Genomic DNA, 22,677 nt, shown 5'->3' with positions numbered 1-22,677 from the left:
CCAAAGGGGATTGCTTTGTCAAAACTGCGCAAAAAATGCTCCGTTGGGTTTTAACGTGCATTTTGCATTCATTTGAATACGCTTTCAAAAACATTTTTAGGCGGGCGAAATATCTTAATTTGACATCCAATTTTTTTACCTAAATGAGTCGAGAATATACTTTGTGTAGATTCATTGCGAAGTTCATGTTCAAACTTTTTTAGTATTGATTCCTCCATGGGTTGGGCTGTCCCTGGTTTTAACACTAGAGGGCTGTAAACGCATAAATAATAACTCTTACCCCCGTCCCCTCCTTTCATAGTTTGATTCTAGCATGAAAGTGCGGTTGAATTTAGACATTTTACCTATTTTCAATGTTGCTCATGATGGCCATACAGACAGGGATCTTGGTGGACAAATCAATCAATAAATTGTATCCTAATTTATTTCCCATTTTTTATAGCTGTAGCTCTTAGAGTTGGTGCTTCACTTTATACTGAACTATCTTCTCGCGTTTCTTTAGAGTAAATAATAATCCGCCTTTGGTAACTTCATTACCCTCATGCTCATCCAAGGTTAGAAGTAGTTGCCACATGTTGTGTGCATGACATGCTTCACCCTGGGTGTGTTATCTAACGGTACACAATATTTCGAATTTTGGTTGTCTGGTATTTTCTACAAAGGTTGATGAGGCTTCTTGTGATGGAGGAGTTAGGGTAGTGCCTTTATACACTAATAATGAGCAGTTTATAAACTACTTATAACCCTCGTTATAAATCCTTAGGTTGTTGGGTTGCTACAAGCTGGGCAGGGAGCTATTTTATCGCAGGCCTACTGTCTATTTTACTTCAAATGTAGCCTACCGGTAAAACATTTTTTTTATTAACCGTTTTTGGAAGGGTGGTCAGAGAGGCCTGATGATCATCAAAATCAGGGGGCAAATAAAGGCATTAAATCCCAAGAACAGGGTCATAAACACTAAGGCCGCAGGTCGTTTGAAGTTTATTTTTCAGTGTTCCTTTCTTTTTATAGAAAGAGTAATGAATGAACTTGTAAATTTGAAACAACTGACAAAACATTATTAACTCAATGCACTGAGAAAGTAATGATCAAATACAGATTTAGACCATGGCATGTGAATGGCTATTTTAGGAGGCATGTGGTGAGTGCAGTGGTGAGATTAGGTCTATGATTAGGTCTCTGCATTGTTCGGAATGGGCTCGTAAGTAAGCATTTAACTGTAAAATCTACACCTATTGTACTCTGCACATGCAACCAATACAATTTGATGTCCAATGATGTTGGGATTTGATCTGGCAGAAGTCAGGATAGAGTGTGCCATTCTCCAATTTGTACTTCAATGCCTATCTGCAAACCTGCAAACTTTCTAAAGGGTACATATGACATGAATAACGAAAACGTCTCACATACCTCACAAGATCTACAGTATGGTGCAGTACACCCATTGTTACAGTCATGCCCCAATCAACAAATTGGTTTCTGCAATTACCTTGCTGCTGCGTTAACTTTGCTCTTGGCCATTGTTAGGATTTATAAGCATATCATTATTCATTCAAGACTTTTTTTAAAGTCTGTATATCTATTTAAACTTTTGAAAGTTATAGGAGTTGTAGTGCCACAGTCTTTTTTAACTAATTTAATATCACATATGACATAACACGTCAGAAATGGCCAATGTGATGAGTGGATGCACCCGCATGATTTATAGCCACTATGCCCGAAAGAAAGAAAAGCTGTGACCAATCTCATCATGACCATTTGCTTGTGCATTATCCTAGAACTACATTACAATTAGGGGGAGATCACCAAATGCAAGAATGAAAATTATTCGATTTACTTTTCCCTTATTTGTGTAAGCTTAGTGCTTTTACACTTTCAATTATGCAAATTTCACACTAGTTGTAGGCCTACAATCATGTGACAGATTATTGTCCAGTGGCTACTGTCTTATCTTAGCTGACGGGTTTGCGTCATGTGTGGGCGGGGCTGTACAGAAAATAGACGAACTGAACATATTTGACAAACACGAATGTAAAGGCAGCAGAAAGAAGCGTGTTACACAGGCTAATAACGTCTGGTTCAAGATATACATAGCCTAAATGTCAAATAGCGTTTTGTTTGGTATCCGTATATTTATTTCCCATTAATTCAGTGTCAGAGAAATATTTATTTCTAGTTTTCTAGCTCAACGACGGTTATATCTGAGGGGGTCCGATTTTCCCTTCTCTTCAGAGGCATTACGATGCCCTCTGATTTTATATCCCTACTCAGCGCGGATCTCGACTTGAATTCCCCCAAATCCCTATATTCCAAAGGTAATACATCTATTTTATGTTAAGCAGAGAATGTCCTATTTTCTTGTTTGTGTTGTTTTAGTTTTGTTTCGTTGATATACGCTGTTGTTATTCTCGTACATGTGTGTTAAGAGCGCTGCCCTGTTTTTTTTTTTTACCGTCGGCGTGAACGCCAGCGCATCGCGTCGCTTTGGCATTGCATCTAAACCGTGGCTATATAGCTGCTGCCGCGTTCAGAACAACTGGGAAATCGGAAATCTCCGACTTCAATGCATTTAAGTAAACTGGGAACTCGGAAAAAAGGGTTCCGACTGGGAAAAATCGGTTTGAACCGTCATCCAATATGGAATTCCAAGTCGGAAATCGGAAACGCATCTTCCTAGCGCGCCGACTTTCCGACCTGAAGATCACTGACGTCATGATTTGACCTCGTTTTTTTCCAAGTTCCCAGTTGTCTTGAAAGCACCATCAAGTGATCTGTTTTGTATTAGAGCCATGTGTAGATTATGTAAGAAAACAGAAAGTTGCCTCTTAATTATAGGCTAGTCTTATGAATGTAAGACATTTTGAGATTTTGATACGATTCAATGTAGCTTTATATGATATACAGACTGGTATCTGATTATGGACCAACATCTGCTTACCTTGATGCAATGTCAACATATTACTGTTGTTCGTCACAAGTCAACTAGGCTATTTATTCAGCTGGTAAATGACTATACTAACTATTTCATTATTATTTTGCATGTAATTATGGAAATTAAACAATTCGTTTTTATGGTCCCATACCATACACATATTTTAGGTGCTGTCATGAGTGTGAGAGGATAAAGACTGCCTCATTGATGTCACAACACAAAAAGGGTTAACTCCTGATACCCTATGTTGAAAGCCATTCATGCATTCAGTGGAAGTGTTTAACAATACAATGCCAGCAGTAATTGCAATATTTAATGTTTAAACAAACACACTCATCACTCAGATGGTGATTTTTTTTTAAAAGAGACAGATACTAGAGTACAATATAGGCCCTATTTTTATGGTGTAGTTGTAGGTCCAAATAGATTATATTCACCATGGCCTAGTCCCACTGAACAACAACCAAGGGGGAGTGCACTGGTTAGCTGAACAGTTAATAGGTGTCTCCGCAGCAGCATGTCAGTCTTTTTGACTGATGCAACAGCAGAGCTGAACTGGGGTTGCTCGAGATCTGCAGCAAAGAGCAGAGTCACTGAGAGAAGTGGGTCGCTGCACAGTCAAATGTGAAAGTGTAGAATTTGAGATGTCTGAAGTATCTCACACTGTAGTTGTTTAAAGGTCATGTGCTATTTGTGTGTTTCAGAGCAGCTTTTGTTTTTCTAACAAAATGTTATGTTGGCAATACTCAGGGCCAGGTACACTGATTCATCCTCCAAATCTCTTTTCATATATTTTGGCAATATGTCTCAATACAGCACTTCAACAACATATCTACAAGCCCTTTGACGAACAATGGTATTAATGTCCAATGTCAGTGAAAGTTCATTGTGAAGCAAACATCCCATGGACTTAGGCTAGCCTATGTCTCTTTTTTACTCCCTCAAATACCCTACAAAGTGGAAAATGCAGTCTTTATTAAAATCAGAACTTTTTTGTAACCCATTCCTGAAAACATGTTTTTAATTTCCTGAGTATACTGCAGAGATATATATTCTGTTTGTAAATATTCAAACGCCTTTGGTTCCTAGTACAGGACCCCAGTAATCTCTGTGCAATTTAGTCTGAGAGAAATTCAACTTTTATCCTGGCATCTTTATCAAACCCCTAATTACTATACATTTACCAGCATTTGCATGTGAGTATTCAACTTCAATCACAATGTTAGGCAAGAAGGGACTCTGCGGGTGTAGTGTTGCACCTGAGTCTTGAGTTCCTTAGCATTTTAGAGGACGCTTCAGTCTTCATTGCCTACTTTCAAAGACAGATACTTTATAACTTAAGCTGCATGTTCCCTCAACTGAGAAAGGAGAAAAACAGTGGGTATGTTTTTCTGATGTCTTTGGTATGTTTGTGGTTTGCTGAAGGTATCCATAAGACTTTGACTGTGTTTTTCAACTGAATTCACAATAATCTGGGTAACCTAAAGTATAAAGGGCTGTATTGACTTTCTGTTAGGTGCTGAAGTAGAGAAGTGGGTGTGTCTGACTGTGCTGTGCATTGCTGTTAATCCTCTACCTGACTGGCTGCTGGCAGTGACCACACAGAGGCTGTTTGCCCATAGTAATCTCTGTACAAATGATCAGATTGTATCTGTGGCTCAGATTTGCTGAGAGTAGTCTAAATGTCATAGGCCAGCGGTGTTGGAGAGGTGGCAGACTGAAGCCCAGAGGGGGTCAAAGAGCCACCCTTAATTTGTGTAGTTTATAAGCCAGCGGAGTGAAGAAATGACCCAATCATTCTCTTGACTGATGTCAGGGAGTTGCTCATAAATGGGTTAACCTGAGTTGGCCTGATTTGAGGCTGTATTGGACTGCCCCATGTCAGAATATGCAAATGATTTGGCTAGGCCTAGTTTCTTCACTGAAAGTCTGCTTCTTGAGGAGCTACAGATGGATATCATTACAGTAGGCTCACAGGGCTATCTATTTTTTCTGTCACTACTTTTTTAAGGGTGGAATGAGTGACCGGGCATGTATGATTCTCTAGACTGGCAGGCTCCTTACATAATCCAAAAGATTTTGTGCGGGTTTAGAGGACGTTTATCCACTTTTGTAATAAGAAGGGAAAGTAGAGAATTTGAGGAAGAGAGAGCATCCTCAAAAAAAATGTATTTAACTAGGCAAGTCAGTTAAGAACAAATTCTTATTTACAATGACTGCCTACCAAGGAACAGTGGGCTAACTGCCTTGTTCAGGGGCAGAACGACAGATTTTTACCTTGTCAGCTCGGTGATTCGATCCAGCAACCTTTCGGTTACTGGCCCAACGCTCTAACCACTAGGCTACCTGCCGATACCTTCCCATAGACTTCCAGTCATTGAGCCACTGACTATCCTTTTAAAAGCATGTCTTGGCAGAAATATATATATATTTTTTGCAGTTAAAGTAATATAGGGGAAACACTGGGATGATAAAGCAGATGTTGCTGTCAGCCGAGGCATGGCGATAAGCATTACATAGACAGGACAGAGTGCAATGAACGTCCAACGTTCTGTTGACTCTCTTAACCTGATTTTTAGGCTATAAGTGGTAGTTTATTAAATCAATTGTCAAACACCTAAATACTTGTAGGTAGGTTACATCTATTACAATGTTATGTGGCTGGTATAAAACTGTACAAGGACTTTTATGATGGACAAGCAACAAGCATTTCGCTAAACTCGCATTAACACACACTGCCAACCATGTGTATGTGACCAATACAATTTGATTTGATTTGGGTAAGGATTTTCATCCTTGTGTATTTTAGAGTATTCTTTTCATGTTAAAGGATAGAAATATATGTGAATTGAAACATGCAAAGGGTGAATGCAAAGTTTGCTTGCAGCAAAAGTTGAATCCAAAACATGAAACATTCACAGCTTACATGGAATTTGGAGCAGACAGCTGTTTACCTCATGGCTGCGTGAGGTTGTGTCGTCATACTGTACTTTTCTTTGCTGTCCTTTGTGGACAGATGATGATCATATTGTGGGGTTCCCCCTCTGGCTCAGAGAGAGTTCCGGGGCCTCTGGGAGCACGCTCTCTAATGAGGCAGTGAATCACACTACACTGCAAACACTGCTTTGGAGATGGAGCCAAGCATATGGCCTTGTCTCTGCTGTCCTATACCATGGCAGAATGCCCTAGAGGTGAAACACTTCTATTTCTAGTACATCTCTCCTATTACATCTGTTTTTAGTCATAATTCACATAGTCTATATGTAGATGTAGGGGCAGTGAGGGCTTAGGTTGCATTTCATACATCTCAGTTGGGTTTTGTAATGTGATCCAGGTACAGTACCATAGACGTAAGAGTATTTGAAACTATACGACAAGGGCATACTTTGCTTGTCTTAGGGCTGGCAATTGCCACAGACCTTACAATATGATATCACGATACTTCGTTCTGATACGATATGTATTGAGATGATCAAGATTCTATGTGTTTTGTTTTGATATTCCAAACATATTGCTCACTATATGTCTGCTGCAGAGAGAAGAGAGCATGAGAAAATGTAGTTTTGATCAGTCATGATAATAAAAGCTGAAAAAATGTTGGCTCGATATTTTTCTAAAGAAGATTGAGGACATAGGATGACAAATACTGGAGGTTTGGTGCAGGTACAGCCACTAGTGCTAGCAAATGCTACCTAGCAAAATCGATACTTGGAGTCAAAGTATCAATATATACTATTGTCCAAAATAGTTTAGCGATTTTCTTTACCCCCATCACTAGCGTGCCTTGTCAAGTTGTAGAATTGTGACCATTTTGCAATGTGACAGGCATTTTAGGAGAAGGTGTAACTACCATTAGAAGTCAAATGGAATTGGTAGATTACAAGTTAAGATATTTGAAATGGCGAGCCACACAATGAAACCTTTACTCCTGAACACTTACTTCACTGTTAACTTAACTGGTTGGCCCAATTTACAAGCCCTGTGGTTTTGGTAAGCTTAAGAGCTCAGGCCTAGGGAGACTGGTCCCTGTGTTAATGACTGTATTTCACAGTGATGCTTTCCATCAGTATTGGTGTCTTTGTCCTACCCTGGACCACAGATCTCCCTTTGGCAGAGGCCCTCTTTATCTCTACTAAACTGGCCCACCAGAGCCCATAGGGTCAATCATTAACCATCACAAGGGAGCGGCTGCTTTGTGTGTAAACCTGTGCTTGCGCTCAATTAATATTGACTCTGCTATGTTAAACAAACTTGGCGGCATGTGCTTAAAAATATTTGATTGCCTTGAATGCTAATATATTTATGATGATGAAAGACCAAAGACCTCAGAGGGACAACAAATGAAGCCAGTTTTTGATTAGATTCTTGAAAATAATTTTACTTGTTTGACTTTCTCATCGGAACAATGAGACTACAATAACAATCTCCTCTCTCTTTTAAAACCGATGCACAAACATTCAGTCCCACACTCCTGTGCTTGCACTTCTACCTCAAATCTGCAGGCATGGCATACACAGAGAAAGGACGGATTAGTGATCTCTCTTTTTAACCTTTGGGATTATCATGGGTTTAGAGAGAGGCCGGAATCAGCTATCCCACTCTTTTTCTGCTCCACACAATTTAATTTAGCCTAATCACAGCAGTTGATGGTGTCAGTTTCACGCTACTACCCAGGCACACTTTTGAAACGTGCCCTAAAGCCTTCCGATGAGGGTGTGCAGAGTTACGGCCTAGGTTCTATTTTCTCAGACATGTCCTTATGAAATAATCTCCTTGTTCACTGGATGGTTGCTTGTGTTTTTATTCATGGTTTTGGAGGCTCGAAAGTTCATTTTGTTTCTCTCGTTTTGTGTTTCAAGAGGTACAAAAAGTTTCTCTCAAACATAATTTTGCCAGAGACCAAGTTATAATACACCATGCTGGGTATTATATGTCATGCAGGGTATAATAAGAGTTTGCCAGCTGGGGTGCTACAGGTACAAGGGCTGCAGAGGGGCTGTTACAACGCCATCTGTGTCAGTGAGTTAGGCTGAGTTAGGATCCACAGTGGGTTAGTTAGGGGCAAGTGTAAGGTAACAGTATATTTCTTCCAAAGTGGATGATTGTCTTAATGTCTAGTTACACGCAGATAAATCCATTGGATTTGGTTTCCAAGAACCATCGTATGATTTAGTGTCTTTAGGCATAGGCTACTGCTTTAGGAACATTGTCATAAACTAGGCTAAATGGTTTGATACTTTAGTATCATTCACATAGGAATAGTTGATATATCAATGAATGGATTGTTTTGTATGCAAAGCCTTTTGGTATTTTTTTCACTTGCCATTTACAGAGATAGACCTACTTTAGGACTCTGACTGTAGGGGAGTCAAATTACAGTGTGGTCTGGACATTTTGAAATATGGCTGGTATTTTTCAGTCCATTTCCGTCTCTAGGATTAGCTTAATCCAGAACTATTTTTAAGAGTCATGGTCATGTAAATTGCTGTGTACTTTAGGTAAAAGGAATGTTCAATGCCAATCTATAGCTTAGGCCCTTGTCTTTGTTATCTGTGGGTCTGGGTCACTCTTTGTTGTGAATCCATCCAGTGGTTACAAAAATGCTTGGTTATTTCTGAGTTGCTCATTGTTTTTGTGCTTGTCTGGATATTGAAAGCTGTATGTCACCACCAACATGGAAGGAAATGGGTCGGCATCGCGTCCGCTGTGTTGACATGGCTGAGAGTGGTAGTTCTTTCACTTGGTTCAAAGAGCCAATACAGATGACAGTTACAGGTGTAGGATCTTACTTTGACCTGTATTGTCGCAGCAAAATAGTCCTGCAGCAACCGGATTAGAACGTTTAGTCCATAATGTTGCTTGGATCGGTGGTTAGGTTATTAACTGGTCAAAATGAGGCTACATGAAATGTGGAATACTGTTAATATAACTGTGTGTTAGTGCAGTAACTGACATGATGAGGAATTTCTGTAAATCACAATCTGCATTTCCTGTAAATCAGGAAAATTCTCAGCAACAAGAGTGATCAAATTAAAATCCTTAATCTGTATGTGAAAACAACACGATTTCTGGAAGATGATAGGTTGACCAATAGCCTAGTTTTTTCACCCAATGTTATTTGGGCCTATGTCTTGGGCCAACATGTTTAACAGGTTCATAAATGCTTCTTATGCTCTCAGAGTACAATGTTGTCAATGAACAAGAGCTGTCAGCACTAGCTGAGTTATTACAGCGGTGTATGCATAAAAGTGAAGACTTGTTTTGAGAAATGAAATTTGAACGCAAAGCCCACTCCCCTCAACACACTAGCCTACTTCAAACCAGGCTGCACACTAAGGCTTCACTGATGGATCTTAAATCCACATTTTGCCATGACTTATTCCATGTTCATATCAATCAATCAATCAATCAAGTTTATTTTATATAGCCCTTCGTACATCAGCTAATATCTCGAAGTGCTGTACAGAGACCCAGCCTAAAACCCCAAACAGCTAGAATGCAGGTGTAGAAGCACGGTGGCTAGGAAAAACTCCCTAGAAAGGCCAAAACCTAGGAAGAAACCTAGAGAGGAACCAGGCTATGAGGGGTGGCCAGTCCTCTTCTGGCTGTGCCGGGTGGAGATTATAACAGAACTATGCCAAGATGTTCAAAAATGTTCATAAGTGACAAGCATGGTCAAATAATAATCATGAATAATTTTCAGTTTGCTTTTCATAGCCGATCATTAAGAGTTGAAAAACAACAGGTCTGGGACAGGTGGCGGTTCCATAACCGCAGGCAGAACAGCTGAAACCGGAACAGCAGCAAGGCCAGGCGGACTGGGGACAGCAAGGAGCCACCACGCCCGGCAGTCCCGACGTATGGTCCCAGGGCTCAGGTCCTCCGAGAGAAAGAAAGAGAGAAGGAGAAAATTAGAGAGAGCCAAGATTTTCAAAATGTTCATAAATGACAAGCATGGTCAAATAATAATCAGGAATAAATCTCAGTTGGCTTTTCATAGCCGATCATTAAGAGTTGAAAACAGGTCAGGTAGGGGTTCCGTAACCGCAGGCAGAACAGTTGAAACTGGAATAGCAGCAAGGCCAGGCGGACTGGGGACAGCAAGTAGTCATCATGCCCGGTAGTCCTGACGTATGGTCCTAGGGCTCAGGTTCTCAGAGAGAGAGAAAGAAAGAGAGAACGAGAGAATTAGAGAAAGCATACTTAAATTCACACAGGACACTGGATAAGACAGGAGAAGTACTCCAGGTATAACCAACTGACCCTAGCCCCCCGACACAAACTACTGCAGCATAAATACTGGAGGCATATGACATCTGAGTGAGAGTGAATATCAAAATCAATGAGGGCCCCCTAGAGGTCAGGACCCCTGGGAACATGCCTTGAGTGCCCAGTCACTAATTCATGACTAAAATAAGGTTTAGATTAGCTGGCTAGACTAACTTACCAAGCAAACTAAACTGTTAGCTGACATGGACTGGCTGCCAGTAACTGACATGACTAGTAATACCTCCTTTTGGTTGGGGGTCACATAGCGGCCGTGGGGCCCTCCCCCATTACACCCTTGTCCCCCATAACTTCCTTTTAGAAACTCTCAGGGGTTAATGGTTAACACTAACCAAACCTCAGTAAAGAGGAGCAATTCGCCTCAGGTCAAAACATTACCTCTTCCAGTATTTACTGTGACCTTGTTTAGGATTTAACCATTCTATGCATGAGCGGTTTAACCTCCTAGCACCCCTAGCAACAGGCACTGATAGTAACATCAACACTTGTCATTTCACCTTGCAGTGGTTATCATCCTTCTTGTTCTCATATCAAATTGACCGATTTCTGACGGTATTATGCTACGAGGCTTTCATTTATCTATGTTTTTTTTTCATATGTACTTTTTTTGTTTAAAATGACTGCAGAAAAATGTAGCCAGTGGCATAGACACCCTGATCATAATTTGGCAAGGGAATACTAGGTCAGATGAGTGTGAGAAAATATGTAGAGCAAAAGCCACAATAGTTGCAGGGCTACAATCTCTTGAATGCATGTCAAGAGGTTGTCAAGGCCAGTTGGTTAAGGCCTACCTTTCTCAAAACATTAGTATCCCATAATGATCAACACACCAGTCCCTGTTGCATGGTTTGTATTGATACAATAAGTCACTGCTGTGAATGAAGTGCCTCGCCTCATTGAGTTTAAAAGCGTGGCTTTTATCAGTACTGTTAAATGCCATTTGTGATTTTAGTGAACATCAAGACTGTGGTCTCATGTGACTCTAATTGATTACATAAAGCCTGTTTTAGGAGCTAATGAAAGGACTCCCAGATCAGTTGTCTGTTGGGGACTATTCAAGAAAGACACAATCGTGCAGGAAGAATGACACATCGGGCAGTAGGTAGCCTAGCAGTTAGAGAGGCGAGCCAGCTACCGGAGGGTTGCCAGTTTGAAACCCAGGTCTGAAGGGGGAAAATCTGGCTGAAAGTGAGCCAGGCAATTGGAGGGTTGCTGGTATCCTAGATGCCATTGCCTGCCGCTGTGCCCTTGAGCAAGGCAGTAAAATCCCCCCCGCCCCCCCCCCCCCCCCATAACAACTGCTCCACCGGCGCCCAGTGTGGCAACCCCTGCTCCAACCTCTCCAACCTGTATGTGTCTTTTGGTGGGGTTGGGATAAAGCAAAAGTCACATTTCGGTTAGACCTTCTGTACAATCAACAGTGATCATAATCTTGTGCCACATGATCTGCACATACCCAAGTTGTAGCTTATCTTTGGAATCAGAACTTGGCACTATTTGATTTCTGCTACTGCCAGTAACTAAGGAAATACATGTCGGCCTTAGGTAGGCCTATGCACTTAACAGCATAGGCTCTGACCAAATAGGGCCTTAAATTGGGCGATACAATTGGCTTTTGTCTCAGAGACAGATCCTGCTGTATTCAGTGATACCGTGTGCCCACAGTTGAACTCCGGTCGTAGACTAATTCTCACGTTTAGTATTTCAGAAATCTCTTGTTGACAGATGCACGTAACATAAATGGTAATAGCAGCTGTCGACAGAGTGTGATGCGACGACTAAAGCCTGTTGCATGCTTCCCAATCGAAACATATATTATGAACAAATTGGGTGAAGTTTTGGTGTTTGGCAGTGGTTTTTTCATCTGTTCACGCGCACAAATTTTTTTCTTAAGGCAAGTCGAAGTTTGGTAGCTGAAGTCTGCTCCCCTTCGTCAGTGATTGGTACACAGTACTACTCCTAGTAGGAGTGGGAACTATGGGCAGGATTTTTCAATAGTGTTTGTTGTCATTGAACGAGAGACAACTAGTTTTCATGCACATTCTTTTACTTAAATACTCCAGTTAGATGTGAAATTGCACAACTAAGACCTCCTTTGCAAAATCGTCCAAATGAATTACAGATTTCTTGATTTATCTTAGAGTAATTATTTTGAGGAAGTGTTACTGGGTATGTTGTTGCTACAGCATTTCAAGAGGGACAAATAATAATTTTGCAGCTTTTTTTCAAGTTTTTCAAGCGAAGGTCTTTTTTTAAAGGATCACGTGAGGCACAGAAGTTCACTTTGCCTAGCCGGGTTCTGCTAGGAGCAAACCGAACCTAGTATGCAGACGCCTTTTACGGGAAGCTTTCAGGTACACAGATTTTTTTGTCACTGGTCTTTTGGACAAATCACGATTTAGCAGGTCCTCACATCTTTCAAATTTCAGAAGGGGAAGAGATATCTGGGCTAGAGGTCGACCGATTATGATTTTTCAATACCGATACCGATTTATTGGAGGGCAAAAAAAAGCCGATACCGATTAATCGGCCGATTTATAAAAAATAAAAAAAATGTTTTATATATATATATATATATATCATACACACACACATTTTTGTAATAATGACAATTGCAACAATACTGAATGAACAATGAACACTTTTATTTTAACTTAATATAACACATAAATACACACACACACACACACACACACACACACACACACACACACACACACACACACACACACACACACACACACACACACACACACACACACACACACAGCTCTGAAGTGACAATGATACTGAAGAGTCTGCTTAGGAGACAAATGCTCTCAACTGTTTGAATAAAAATAGAGTTTAAGTTACCTGTGATGAATGTTGAAAACAAAAACTGTCATTTCTATATGCAGGAAATCCTATTTTAATAATGGGCATGGTAAGAATTGACGACCAAAGTGCGAGTCATAATTCCCATGACACCTTCTAGCAAAATCTGAAAAGCGGTTCCTTCATTTATTCCATAGGATATTTTTAGATTCACTTAAAATAAGGTTTGTGTTTCGTGTAGGCTTACACCACCTTGCCAATGTTATAACTGTGTAGGACAAGGTAACTCTGATCAATATTAGATAAATATAAGCGAAGATTTTTTTTTTTTGTATAGTGGATTTATGAAAATATGTTGACAAACGTTACCTTATCCTAGTGAGATTTACACGGGTATCAAAACGTCGAGGCGGTTTAAGCCTGTACGAAACACAGACCTTATTTGAAGTAGATCAAGACATTCTCTATGGAAGACATGAACGGTAAAATAACGAATGAACCCCTTTCAAGTTCAGCCGCAAGTTATTACAGGAATTATAATGCGTCGACTATTTCTCTCTAAACCATATACCTTTGACTAATCCGGAAACTATCACCTCTAAAACAAAACGTTTATTCCGTTCCGTATTTAATCTAACGGGTGGCATCCATGAGTCTAAATATTCCTGTTACATTGTACAACCTTCAATGTTATGTCATAATTACGTAATATTCTGGCAAATTAGTTCGCAGAGCCAGGCGGCCCAAACTGATGCATATACCCTGACTCTGCGTGCAATGAACGCAAGAGAAATGACACAATTTCACCTGGTTAATATTGCCTGCTAACCTGGATTTCCTTTAGCTAAATATGCAGGTTTAAAAATATATACTTGTGTATTGATTTTAGGAAAGGCATTGCTGTTTATGGTTAAGTACACATTGGAGCAATGACAGTCATTGATTGATTGTTTTTTATAAGATAAGTTTAATGCTAGCTATCAATTTACCTTAGCTTACTGCATTCGCGTAACAGGCAGGCTCCTCGTGGAGTGCAATGTAATCAGGTGTTAGAGCATTGGACTAGTTAACTGTAAGGTTGCAAGATTGGATCCCCCGAGCTGACAAGGTTAAAAATCTGTCGTTCCTCGTCCGTCATTGAAAATAAGAATGTGTTCTTAACTGACTTGCCTAGTTAAATAAAGAAAAAAAATCGGCAAATCGGTGCCCAAAAATACCTATTTCCGATTGTTATGAAAACTTGAAATCGGCCATTCCGAATAATCGGTCGACCTCTAATCTGGGCTGTAGACTTGCCCCAAAACTGAGAGTTTATGTTTAGAGGGACGGAGACTGCTTGTCTCATTAGTAATTTTTCGAACACGTCTCCCCCCTATAACCTAATCGAGCATCTGACGCAATTACGAAAGGTTTTAGTTCTGGATGTCCGAGGTTAGTGGTTTATTAAATCCTCTCTGGCCACAGGTGCTGTACCAGTGATAGACGGGATAGGCTGGGAGGTTGGTTGTGGCGCTCTCTGCTCTCGCTGTGCCTCGTAGGAGACTGATTTGTGACACCTTTCTGTGAAAACCCAAAAGCGTCTCCGAGCTCTGATCCCTCTGTTTCCTCCCAGAGCGAAATGCAGACTTTTTTTTATGTCAACAAAGATGTTAAATATTTAGAGGGCTAAATCATAGCTGTCAGGAGCTTTTCCGTTAGCAGATGAGGAGACCAGGTCAGGTTTCAGTGTAGGCTTACAGCTCTTCTAGTCCCTCCTCAAAGAGCATGGCTCCTTATGTGGACTTTGTGACATGTCTGCCCCACTTGGATCCACCGCTAATGAGCATTGTTCATCAATCTTAACCAAAGACCATAAGCCTTTTCCTCTTGTGGTAGTTTTCAGATAAACCCTTGCTCTTTAGTGCTATTTAAAGTCCTATTCCTGATTTGTGATTCTTGTTAAAGCTGTCTCTCTCCTCCCTCTTCTCCCTCTCTCTGCTCCTGCCATTGCCACACCAACACGTGATCTGTGTCAGAGAGCTTGCCCAACGATAGATTATTGTACACAAGAGGTATGTCAAGGGCTTTGGCAACACTGTGACTTCAAGGGGGGTATAAAGAGACAAACATTCCAGCGCACCATAACGGTTGTGCAATCTCAATTTCCTGTGTTTTCATTCCTTTTTCCTGAGTCACCTGTTAGTTCCCAGGGAGGTGGGGGCAGAAAGAATGGCACCTTTTGGAGTGACAGTGTCCTATTTTCCCCCCTAACATCCTGTTGTAAAAAAATATATATTTTATGTAAGTAGCTTAGCTTACCCGTCTTAAGTCTCAATAACTTGTAATTGGGAGCATAATAAGGTTCACTTTCACTGAAGTACAGTTAGTTATAATTTTACCTCAGCTGAACTGCCTCTTAGTCACAGCCTGATAAATTATGAAATGTTAGAAGGGTTTTGGTGAGTGGGAAAACCAGACGTCATCATCAGGTATGACGGTGCCCCACTGCCAAGCTCTGAACCAGATGGAACCTGTTTCTGGTTAGAGATGTGACTGATTACACGTTATCTCAGGGCCTCTTGCTTGATAGCATTGTATCCTGTTTAATCAATCTGTGTTGCAAAAAATTGGGCTACTACCTTTCTCGAAACGTATCTGGAACCGCATTCATTGTCCCTCATAGTTTTGAATCCCATCCAATACAGCCTTGGCAACAGAACAATTCTGCTGAACTAAGTTATGTAGTTTAATTAATTTTGTTCTTCTCAGGATAACACCCTCGCCTCCAAACATTGCAAACTGAGTTGCCATCAATTATTTATTTGTGGTGGTGTTGGCTTGTACCATTGCTCTGATAATAGCCTCATTCTCCCATGGTTATTTCTAATTAATCAGCAGACATTCTAAAGCCTCAATTAGATTTTGTGCCAAATCCTCTTAGGTGATTAATATACTGTAGGTGTGGTCTTAGTATGGCTGGGAGAGGTGAGACCGAAGGACAAATTAGCACTGCCGTGCAGCACTGGCCAAGGCAAAGACCGCTACAACCCCACACAGCCCTCCATGCGGCACCATCATGGTCCAACTGAAGAATTCAATCAGGATTGTGGTCAATGTGTACAGCAAGCCTATCTCATCACGGGTTAAATTATACAAATAGGTAAATACACAGTTGGTTTCATTTTTGTTGTTCTGACAGCTGTTGCTGCAGTCCTTCATAGTACTCTGCTCAGTAATAACCAATGTTATTTTCATGTTTGTCGATTATTCTAAATGCATCCACAACCTGCCTCCCCAACCCCCATGAAGGGGGAGCCTCAAAGCCAAAACAACCCTTCCTAACATAAATTGTTAATGCCAAATATTTTATCAGCTTATTTCAACATTCTTATCAGCAGTGTCAACATGCGCCCGTGGCAAAATCAAGAGCAAATACACAAAGGTTCCAAATTTGGAGCAGGCTATTTTTAAGCATGTTACTAATAACTCTCCTGGGCTTTATAGATGGATGGTAGGAAAGGAGTCTCTGTTTCCCCATGCTCTACAGCGCTAGCTCTGACGTTTGACTGTGGATTTCATGGGCTGCTGGGTAAATGGTTTGGAGTCTTTCATAGTTCCCTATGTCAACATGGCTGGTACTGATAGAGCCTCAACCAGTAACCATTGTTCATCAATCATTCACTTCGGAAGAGATGCATTTTTCTCCTTCATATGATCCTGGGTAAATCATAGGGCCGGGACTATACCAGTATTGCGATTATTTTTTCCATGACAAAAATGAAACCATGAAGCAGACTCTTTGGTCCTTTAAAAACCTGCAGTGTGTAAAATATTCTGTACTATAGCTTGGAAAAGAAATAAATGTGACTCTGGATGACAACATAATGATGTTTGTTTCCAACATTGGGGCTGTTTTCCTAAAGAAGTTAAATCCACTTTGTTTTGTTTCCTTGCCACGATACTAGTTATCGTCCTGGCCCTAGTAAATAGTATCTCCCTTTTTGTCTTTTAACAAAATCTAAATCTAATCAATTTGTATTTTTCACAGGTAGGTATGAAGAGGGAAGCAAAATGCTTATGTGCTAGATCCCCTGAGGTATAAGAAGAACTCGAAACTGCCTACAAGATGGCCGACCGTTGTTTTCAACTTAATCTTCTCACGTTCGCATATACCGTTCCGTGGTTGCTGCCAACTTTCTTACTGGGACTACGCCGCCTGCGCAGTAGCACTCTGTGCGCACTGGACAGACAGCAGTATCGCGCGAACCTGCTTCGGGAACTCAGTCAAAGCAGGTGGGCAGCTAAACAAGCCAACCGGCTCTTCCCCTGGCTAGCTGGGGTCATGACCTCAGAGCAAGACTATAAAATGTTAACTTCTGCTGTGAGTGATGAAAAAAATTATAAAGCACCATCAGCAACAATTATTTGAATAATTCAATGGTTGTTTTGTGCATAAAGGGGATGACTAAAGTGTCTTATTGTAAATTTTATAATTCGACTTCTCTATGGCGCCGTCAATGGGAATTGTCTTTCTTGGCCAGGATTCAGTTAAACTGCAATACTGAAGCAATACTGTAGGTGCAGTCAAAAGCATACTTCCAGGAACCCTGGCCCCTTGATAAGCTCCCTCAACAATGCAGTACTTCAGTCAATAACAATAATACCGGAAAAAAAGAGTCAAAAATAACAAGTAATAAGAGAGGTAGTATGCATAGTAATAATGGACTGTATTACACTATTTTTATACATATAGAGTGGGTAGTGACTTACTAAATACTATATAGTAGAACTGCAGTGTTGACTGTGTGTGTGTGTGAGAGTTATTAGTACATGTGGGGGCTTGTTTGTGTGGGTAGTCAGTAGGGCTGGGAATTGCCATGGATTTCACAAGAAAATATTATCACGATATTTAGGTGCCGAAACAATATGTTTTGCGGTTCTCATTATTCTAATTTATACATATATACACACAGTGGGCTCCAAAACTACTGGCACCCCTGACTGGCAATACACAAACAATACTTAAAAAAATATAAATAATATAATTATAGAGAAACTCAAAATACCAACATGTGAGAAATACTGTACTTTATTCATGTTTCAATGGAACCCAACAAAATGATTTATAGATCCTCCAAATCAAGTTTTCACAATTAATGGCAACCTTAAAGATTATTGTAAATAACATCTACCAAAATTAAACCAGGAATTAAATTCCACTTATTTAAGTTTATCTAAGTCTTAAGAAACTATATTGCGCCGTTACATCACTTCCTGTTTCACAAGGGTATAAAAATGAGGTAACGCATGCAATATCCCTTTGTCATCCAACACCATGAAGAAAACAAAAGAGCTGGCAGTTCAAAAGAGACCGATTTGTTGTAGACCTTCATAAATCTGGTAATGGCTACAAGAAGATCCACAAATGAATGAATATACCGCTGAGCACTATCAGAGCAATTATTAAAAAATTCTAAAGATTTGGAACAGTTGAAAACCTCACAGGTAGAGGACGCAAATGCATTTTTCCCCCCAGGATAGGGAGGAGGATGGTGAGAGAAGCAACAAAATCCCCAAGAATCACTGTGAAAGAATTGCAGGCCTTGGTGGCATCTTGGGGTCACCAGGTTTCAAAAAGCACCATCAGACTCCACCTCCACAACCACAGGCTCTTTGGAAGGGTTGCCAGAAGAAAGCTCATTCTGACGCCAAGACAAAGACGCAAGTGCTTGGAGTTTGCCAACCGTCATTTAAATTATGACTGGAAGAAGGTGCTCTGGTCAGATGAGACCAAAATTGAACGTTTTGGTCAGATACAGCATCGGCATGTTTGGCGTCGAAACAGAGATGCATACAAGGAGAGGCACCTCATACCCACGGTGAAATATGGTGGTGGGTCAGTGATGTTCTGGGGCTGTTTTAATTTCAGAGGTCCAGGGGCACTGGTTAAGATTGATGGCATAATGAATTCCACCAAGTATTAGGCAATTTTTGGCTGAGAATCTGGTTGCCTCTGCCAGAAGGCTGGGACTTGGCCGTAGGTGGACTTTCCAACAAGACAATGACCTAAAACATACCTCAAGATCCACACAGAAATGGTTCTGTGACAACAAAATCAATGTTCTGCCATGGCCATCTCAGTTGCCGGACCTCAATCCAATCGAAAACCCGTGGGTTGAGTTGAGGAGGGCAGTTGAGAAGCGCAAACCCAAGAATGTGAAGAATCTTGAAAGGATCTGCAAAATCTCTCCAAATGTGTTCCATAACCTTGTCAAACATTACAGGAAAAGACTCCATGCTGTTATCCTTGCCAGAGGTGGTTGCACTAAGTACTAAATTAGGATAAATACATAAAATAAAAAGAGTGCCAAAAATGATTAAACCTTGATTTTGGTGAAATGTATTTTGTATTAAATAATTGTATGATTTTGGTTGGTTCCATTGAAACATTAATAAAGTACAGTATTTCTCACATATTGGTATTTTTAGTTTCTTTCTATAAATTATATTGTTTATATTTTTTTAAGTATTGTTTGTGCATTGCCAATAATTTTGGATCCCACTGTATATATACTTACATTTTATTGCTGTTCCATGTTACAAACATATTGCTCACCATATGACTTCTGCAGAGGGACGAGAGAGCCGGGAGAAAATGAATTTGATCAGTTGTGGCAATAAAAGTGCTGAAAACAAATTGGCTCCCTATTTAAAAACAAGATGGAGAACAAGCTATGAAGGAAAAATACTGGAACATTGGTGCAACTAGCAAAAAAATATTGCGATATTGTCAAAATGAAACGATATATCGTCCAAAATGATATCCCGATATGTAACTGTATGTATTTTTTTTTTTTTCATCACTAGTCAGTGCAATTAATCTCTAAGGTGCAGATAGTCTCTGAGGTAAATTAACTCTAATTTCAGTGTTGTATGGCTGGTTCTTTTTCTGATTGTCCAGTTTGGGAGGCTGAGAAGCTAAAAGCTTGGCTTGGTGATGTCATGCAGTGAGTGTATTTGTGCGTGCTGAGTGACCACCGACCTTCTTGTTGCCTACGCATGGTTTTCCCGCTGGCTGGAGAAATGCCTGTGGGCACACTAAGCTCATTGTGAAGCAGCATCCTTGTGATAATGGGGGAGTGGGGGAATGGCAGTCCTGTGATGTGTCCTATAAATGAGACAGGCAGTAACAAGATAGATATTAGCAGATGGACCCGATTGTGACTGACAGCCCACACCTGATGGTATGCAAGGCCCGGTCTGCAATCGTACCCGTAAATTGACAGTTGATAGTCGGATTAGATAATTGTCGTAATAGGGAAAGAAGGAAGTGTTTAAATGGCTAAATAAAGGTTGGCAATAGGTTTAGCTACTTAAGAATCTTACTGCATGTTTATGAACCAAGAAATCTGTAGATCAGTGTGTGTATGTGCGTTCTCACTTCTCAAACTATGGGCAGATTTCAGCTGTTCAGACAGAATGTGCATTGTCGTTTAATCTTTTTTTGCTACCCTCGCTCTCCCTGTTAGATATATATTATCCACATATATGGCTTCGTAGCTAATGTAATCGCCATTAGCTAGTTCTCATAGTATCTGAAAACCTCAACAAGTGATTGAGTTATTTCGAATTTGTCATGGCAGCTGAGTTGTTTAGAGGTGCGTCCTGACGGCAACAAAAAATATATAAATATATTCCAGATCAAAGAAAATAACTACAAATACTAGTTTCATAAGAATCCATGATCACAAATCATGACGTTACGTTGGACCCATTTGCATTGAATAGATATTCTCAAACTAACAACAGTGCCTATATGATGTCCTTCCATACACGCGTGACATGCTGGAGTGATGCTGCTATGCAAATGTTGTCAAAACAAGCTCAATAACTCAATGCATGCACACACTCTTATTGAATATGCCTTCACATGTATTGTGCCATCTTATGCCATCTTAATCTACCCAGTTTATCAAGAGATTTACCATTCAAATCAAATGTTTTGTAGTTAGATTGGTAAATAAAAAAGGCAAATGTATTGTTAGATTTTCTTTAATTGATTAATTAATGCGTACATGGCTGTCTCTGGGAAATTTTATGAAATTGAATATCAGCCTAAAATATCGGCCATCGGCCTCTCAAAATTGGGATGGGCATTAGCCCTAAAAAATCCATATCTGTCGTTCTCTAAACAGAACATGCAACTCACAGATGCAACAGCATTCGTCCTTCTTACTGAATTCCGATGTGCAGTTTGAAGATGTTAGAATAAATGTCCACATTTACTGTTCCTCAGCCAACAAGACGAGTAACGAACAGCAAAATCACTAGCCTATGTCAATCTACTATCCTCCATAGTAAAACGTTGACCTACTCTGTTTTTCAGCTTGTTGTTCTGTGTGAGAAAGAATATTCCAAACAGACTCTGGGACAGTTGTGCGACAATAGATCCCATATTCATACAACTAGTACATCAAAATAACTTTAAAAAGCATTGAGGCTGATGCAACAGATCAGAACTTTTGGCTTAATTATGATAAACATTTATTTATTGACATTATAGCTGTGTGGCAATGCACACACACGTCAGTAGGCTATGCGTGAATGTTCCTTCCATAATGCAATTAGAGAGAAAACAACATCGTTATCAAAAGCACACTGCACATGCAAGCGGTTTCATGTGACAGAGATGAATGAAAATATCCATTAGAAATGTTGAGAGATCTAAAGATGCAGCAACAAACATGGGTTGCTAATATGACTAGGATTGTGCCTTAGGCTACTGGACATTGAAAGAAAGTTGATTTGAAAACCAATAGAACATGAGAGAAATATGCTAATTGTTTCAGTGGCATATGGAGTTTTTTTATTTTTTATTACTGCCTCCGCGTTTATAGAAACGGATTTTGGCTCGGCTACTTTGAAGCAATGTAAAGACATGCCTCGTGATATGAAGTAAAACGTAAAGGTTTCACACAATACGTAAATGTTTTCAAAATGCATACTGCCTCCAGCTCTTGTGGTGGGATTCGCTGAATCCTGCCCACCGTTGCCTAAGCACTTGAATGGCGAATGAGAAGCGCTCTTCAATTACCAGTTGAGAAATAAAAATAGTAGCTGTCTTTAATCGTGACCATCAAATCTGTAGAATTGTTGCACAATGATTGGGCTAATAGAAGCACGTTTCACTCCAGCAGCAACAGGATCTGTAGCAGCAGCTCTCGCACAGATCTTCCACTCAAATTACGCTCTGTATCTGTAAACTGTGCATGCGTAATAATAAAGAATCATAACAACTAACAAAAATACACGCACAATTGAATTCCACAGTAGGACTCACTGTGACTGGCTAGTTTATCCTGATGATGGTTGGTGGTGTTATGTTGCCAGCCAATCGGAGGTAGGCCTAATCTGATTCCAAGAAGTGGTCTCTGGTCACCATGAGATTAGCTGGACAGAAACCGGATGCAGGTCACGATCTCTGAGCCTTGCATGACACCAACGGCTGCCCTTAACCCAGGACCTGGCTGTCTTTCACTTCTACAACAAACACAGATGGAGAAAGAATAAAGAGTGAGAAGACCAAAGATGCATAGACGACACATCAGAATCTGAGAGATGATATGGGACCTGATAAAGATAATGCACAGTCTATAAACCAAACC

The 22,677-nt window shown here is 40.3% G+C and overlaps 1 protein-coding gene across 1 annotated transcript in view; it reads left to right on the top strand.

The window, feature by feature from the left end:
- Nucleotides 1-1,991: 1,991 nt before the first annotated feature.
- LOC129854281 (nuclear factor of activated T-cells 5-like) overlaps nt 1,992-22,677 on the top strand; it is a 52,815-nt gene continuing 32,129 nt past the window's right edge. Inside the window, exon 1 of the mRNA XM_055921150.1 lies at nt 1,992-2,315. Coding sequence (XP_055777125.1) covers nt 2,243-2,315 — 73 coding nt within the window. The 5' untranslated portion in view covers nt 1,992-2,242. The remainder of the gene's footprint in view (nt 2,316-22,677) is intronic.

The sequence above is a fragment of the Salvelinus fontinalis genome, chromosome 4 (genome assembly GCF_029448725.1).
Source record: "Salvelinus fontinalis isolate EN_2023a chromosome 4, ASM2944872v1, whole genome shotgun sequence".
NCBI lineage: Eukaryota > Metazoa > Chordata > Actinopteri > Salmoniformes > Salmonidae > Salvelinus > Salvelinus fontinalis.
The sequence above is the reverse complement of the archived record's forward strand: the minus strand, read 5'-3'. Positions and strand labels throughout refer to the sequence as shown.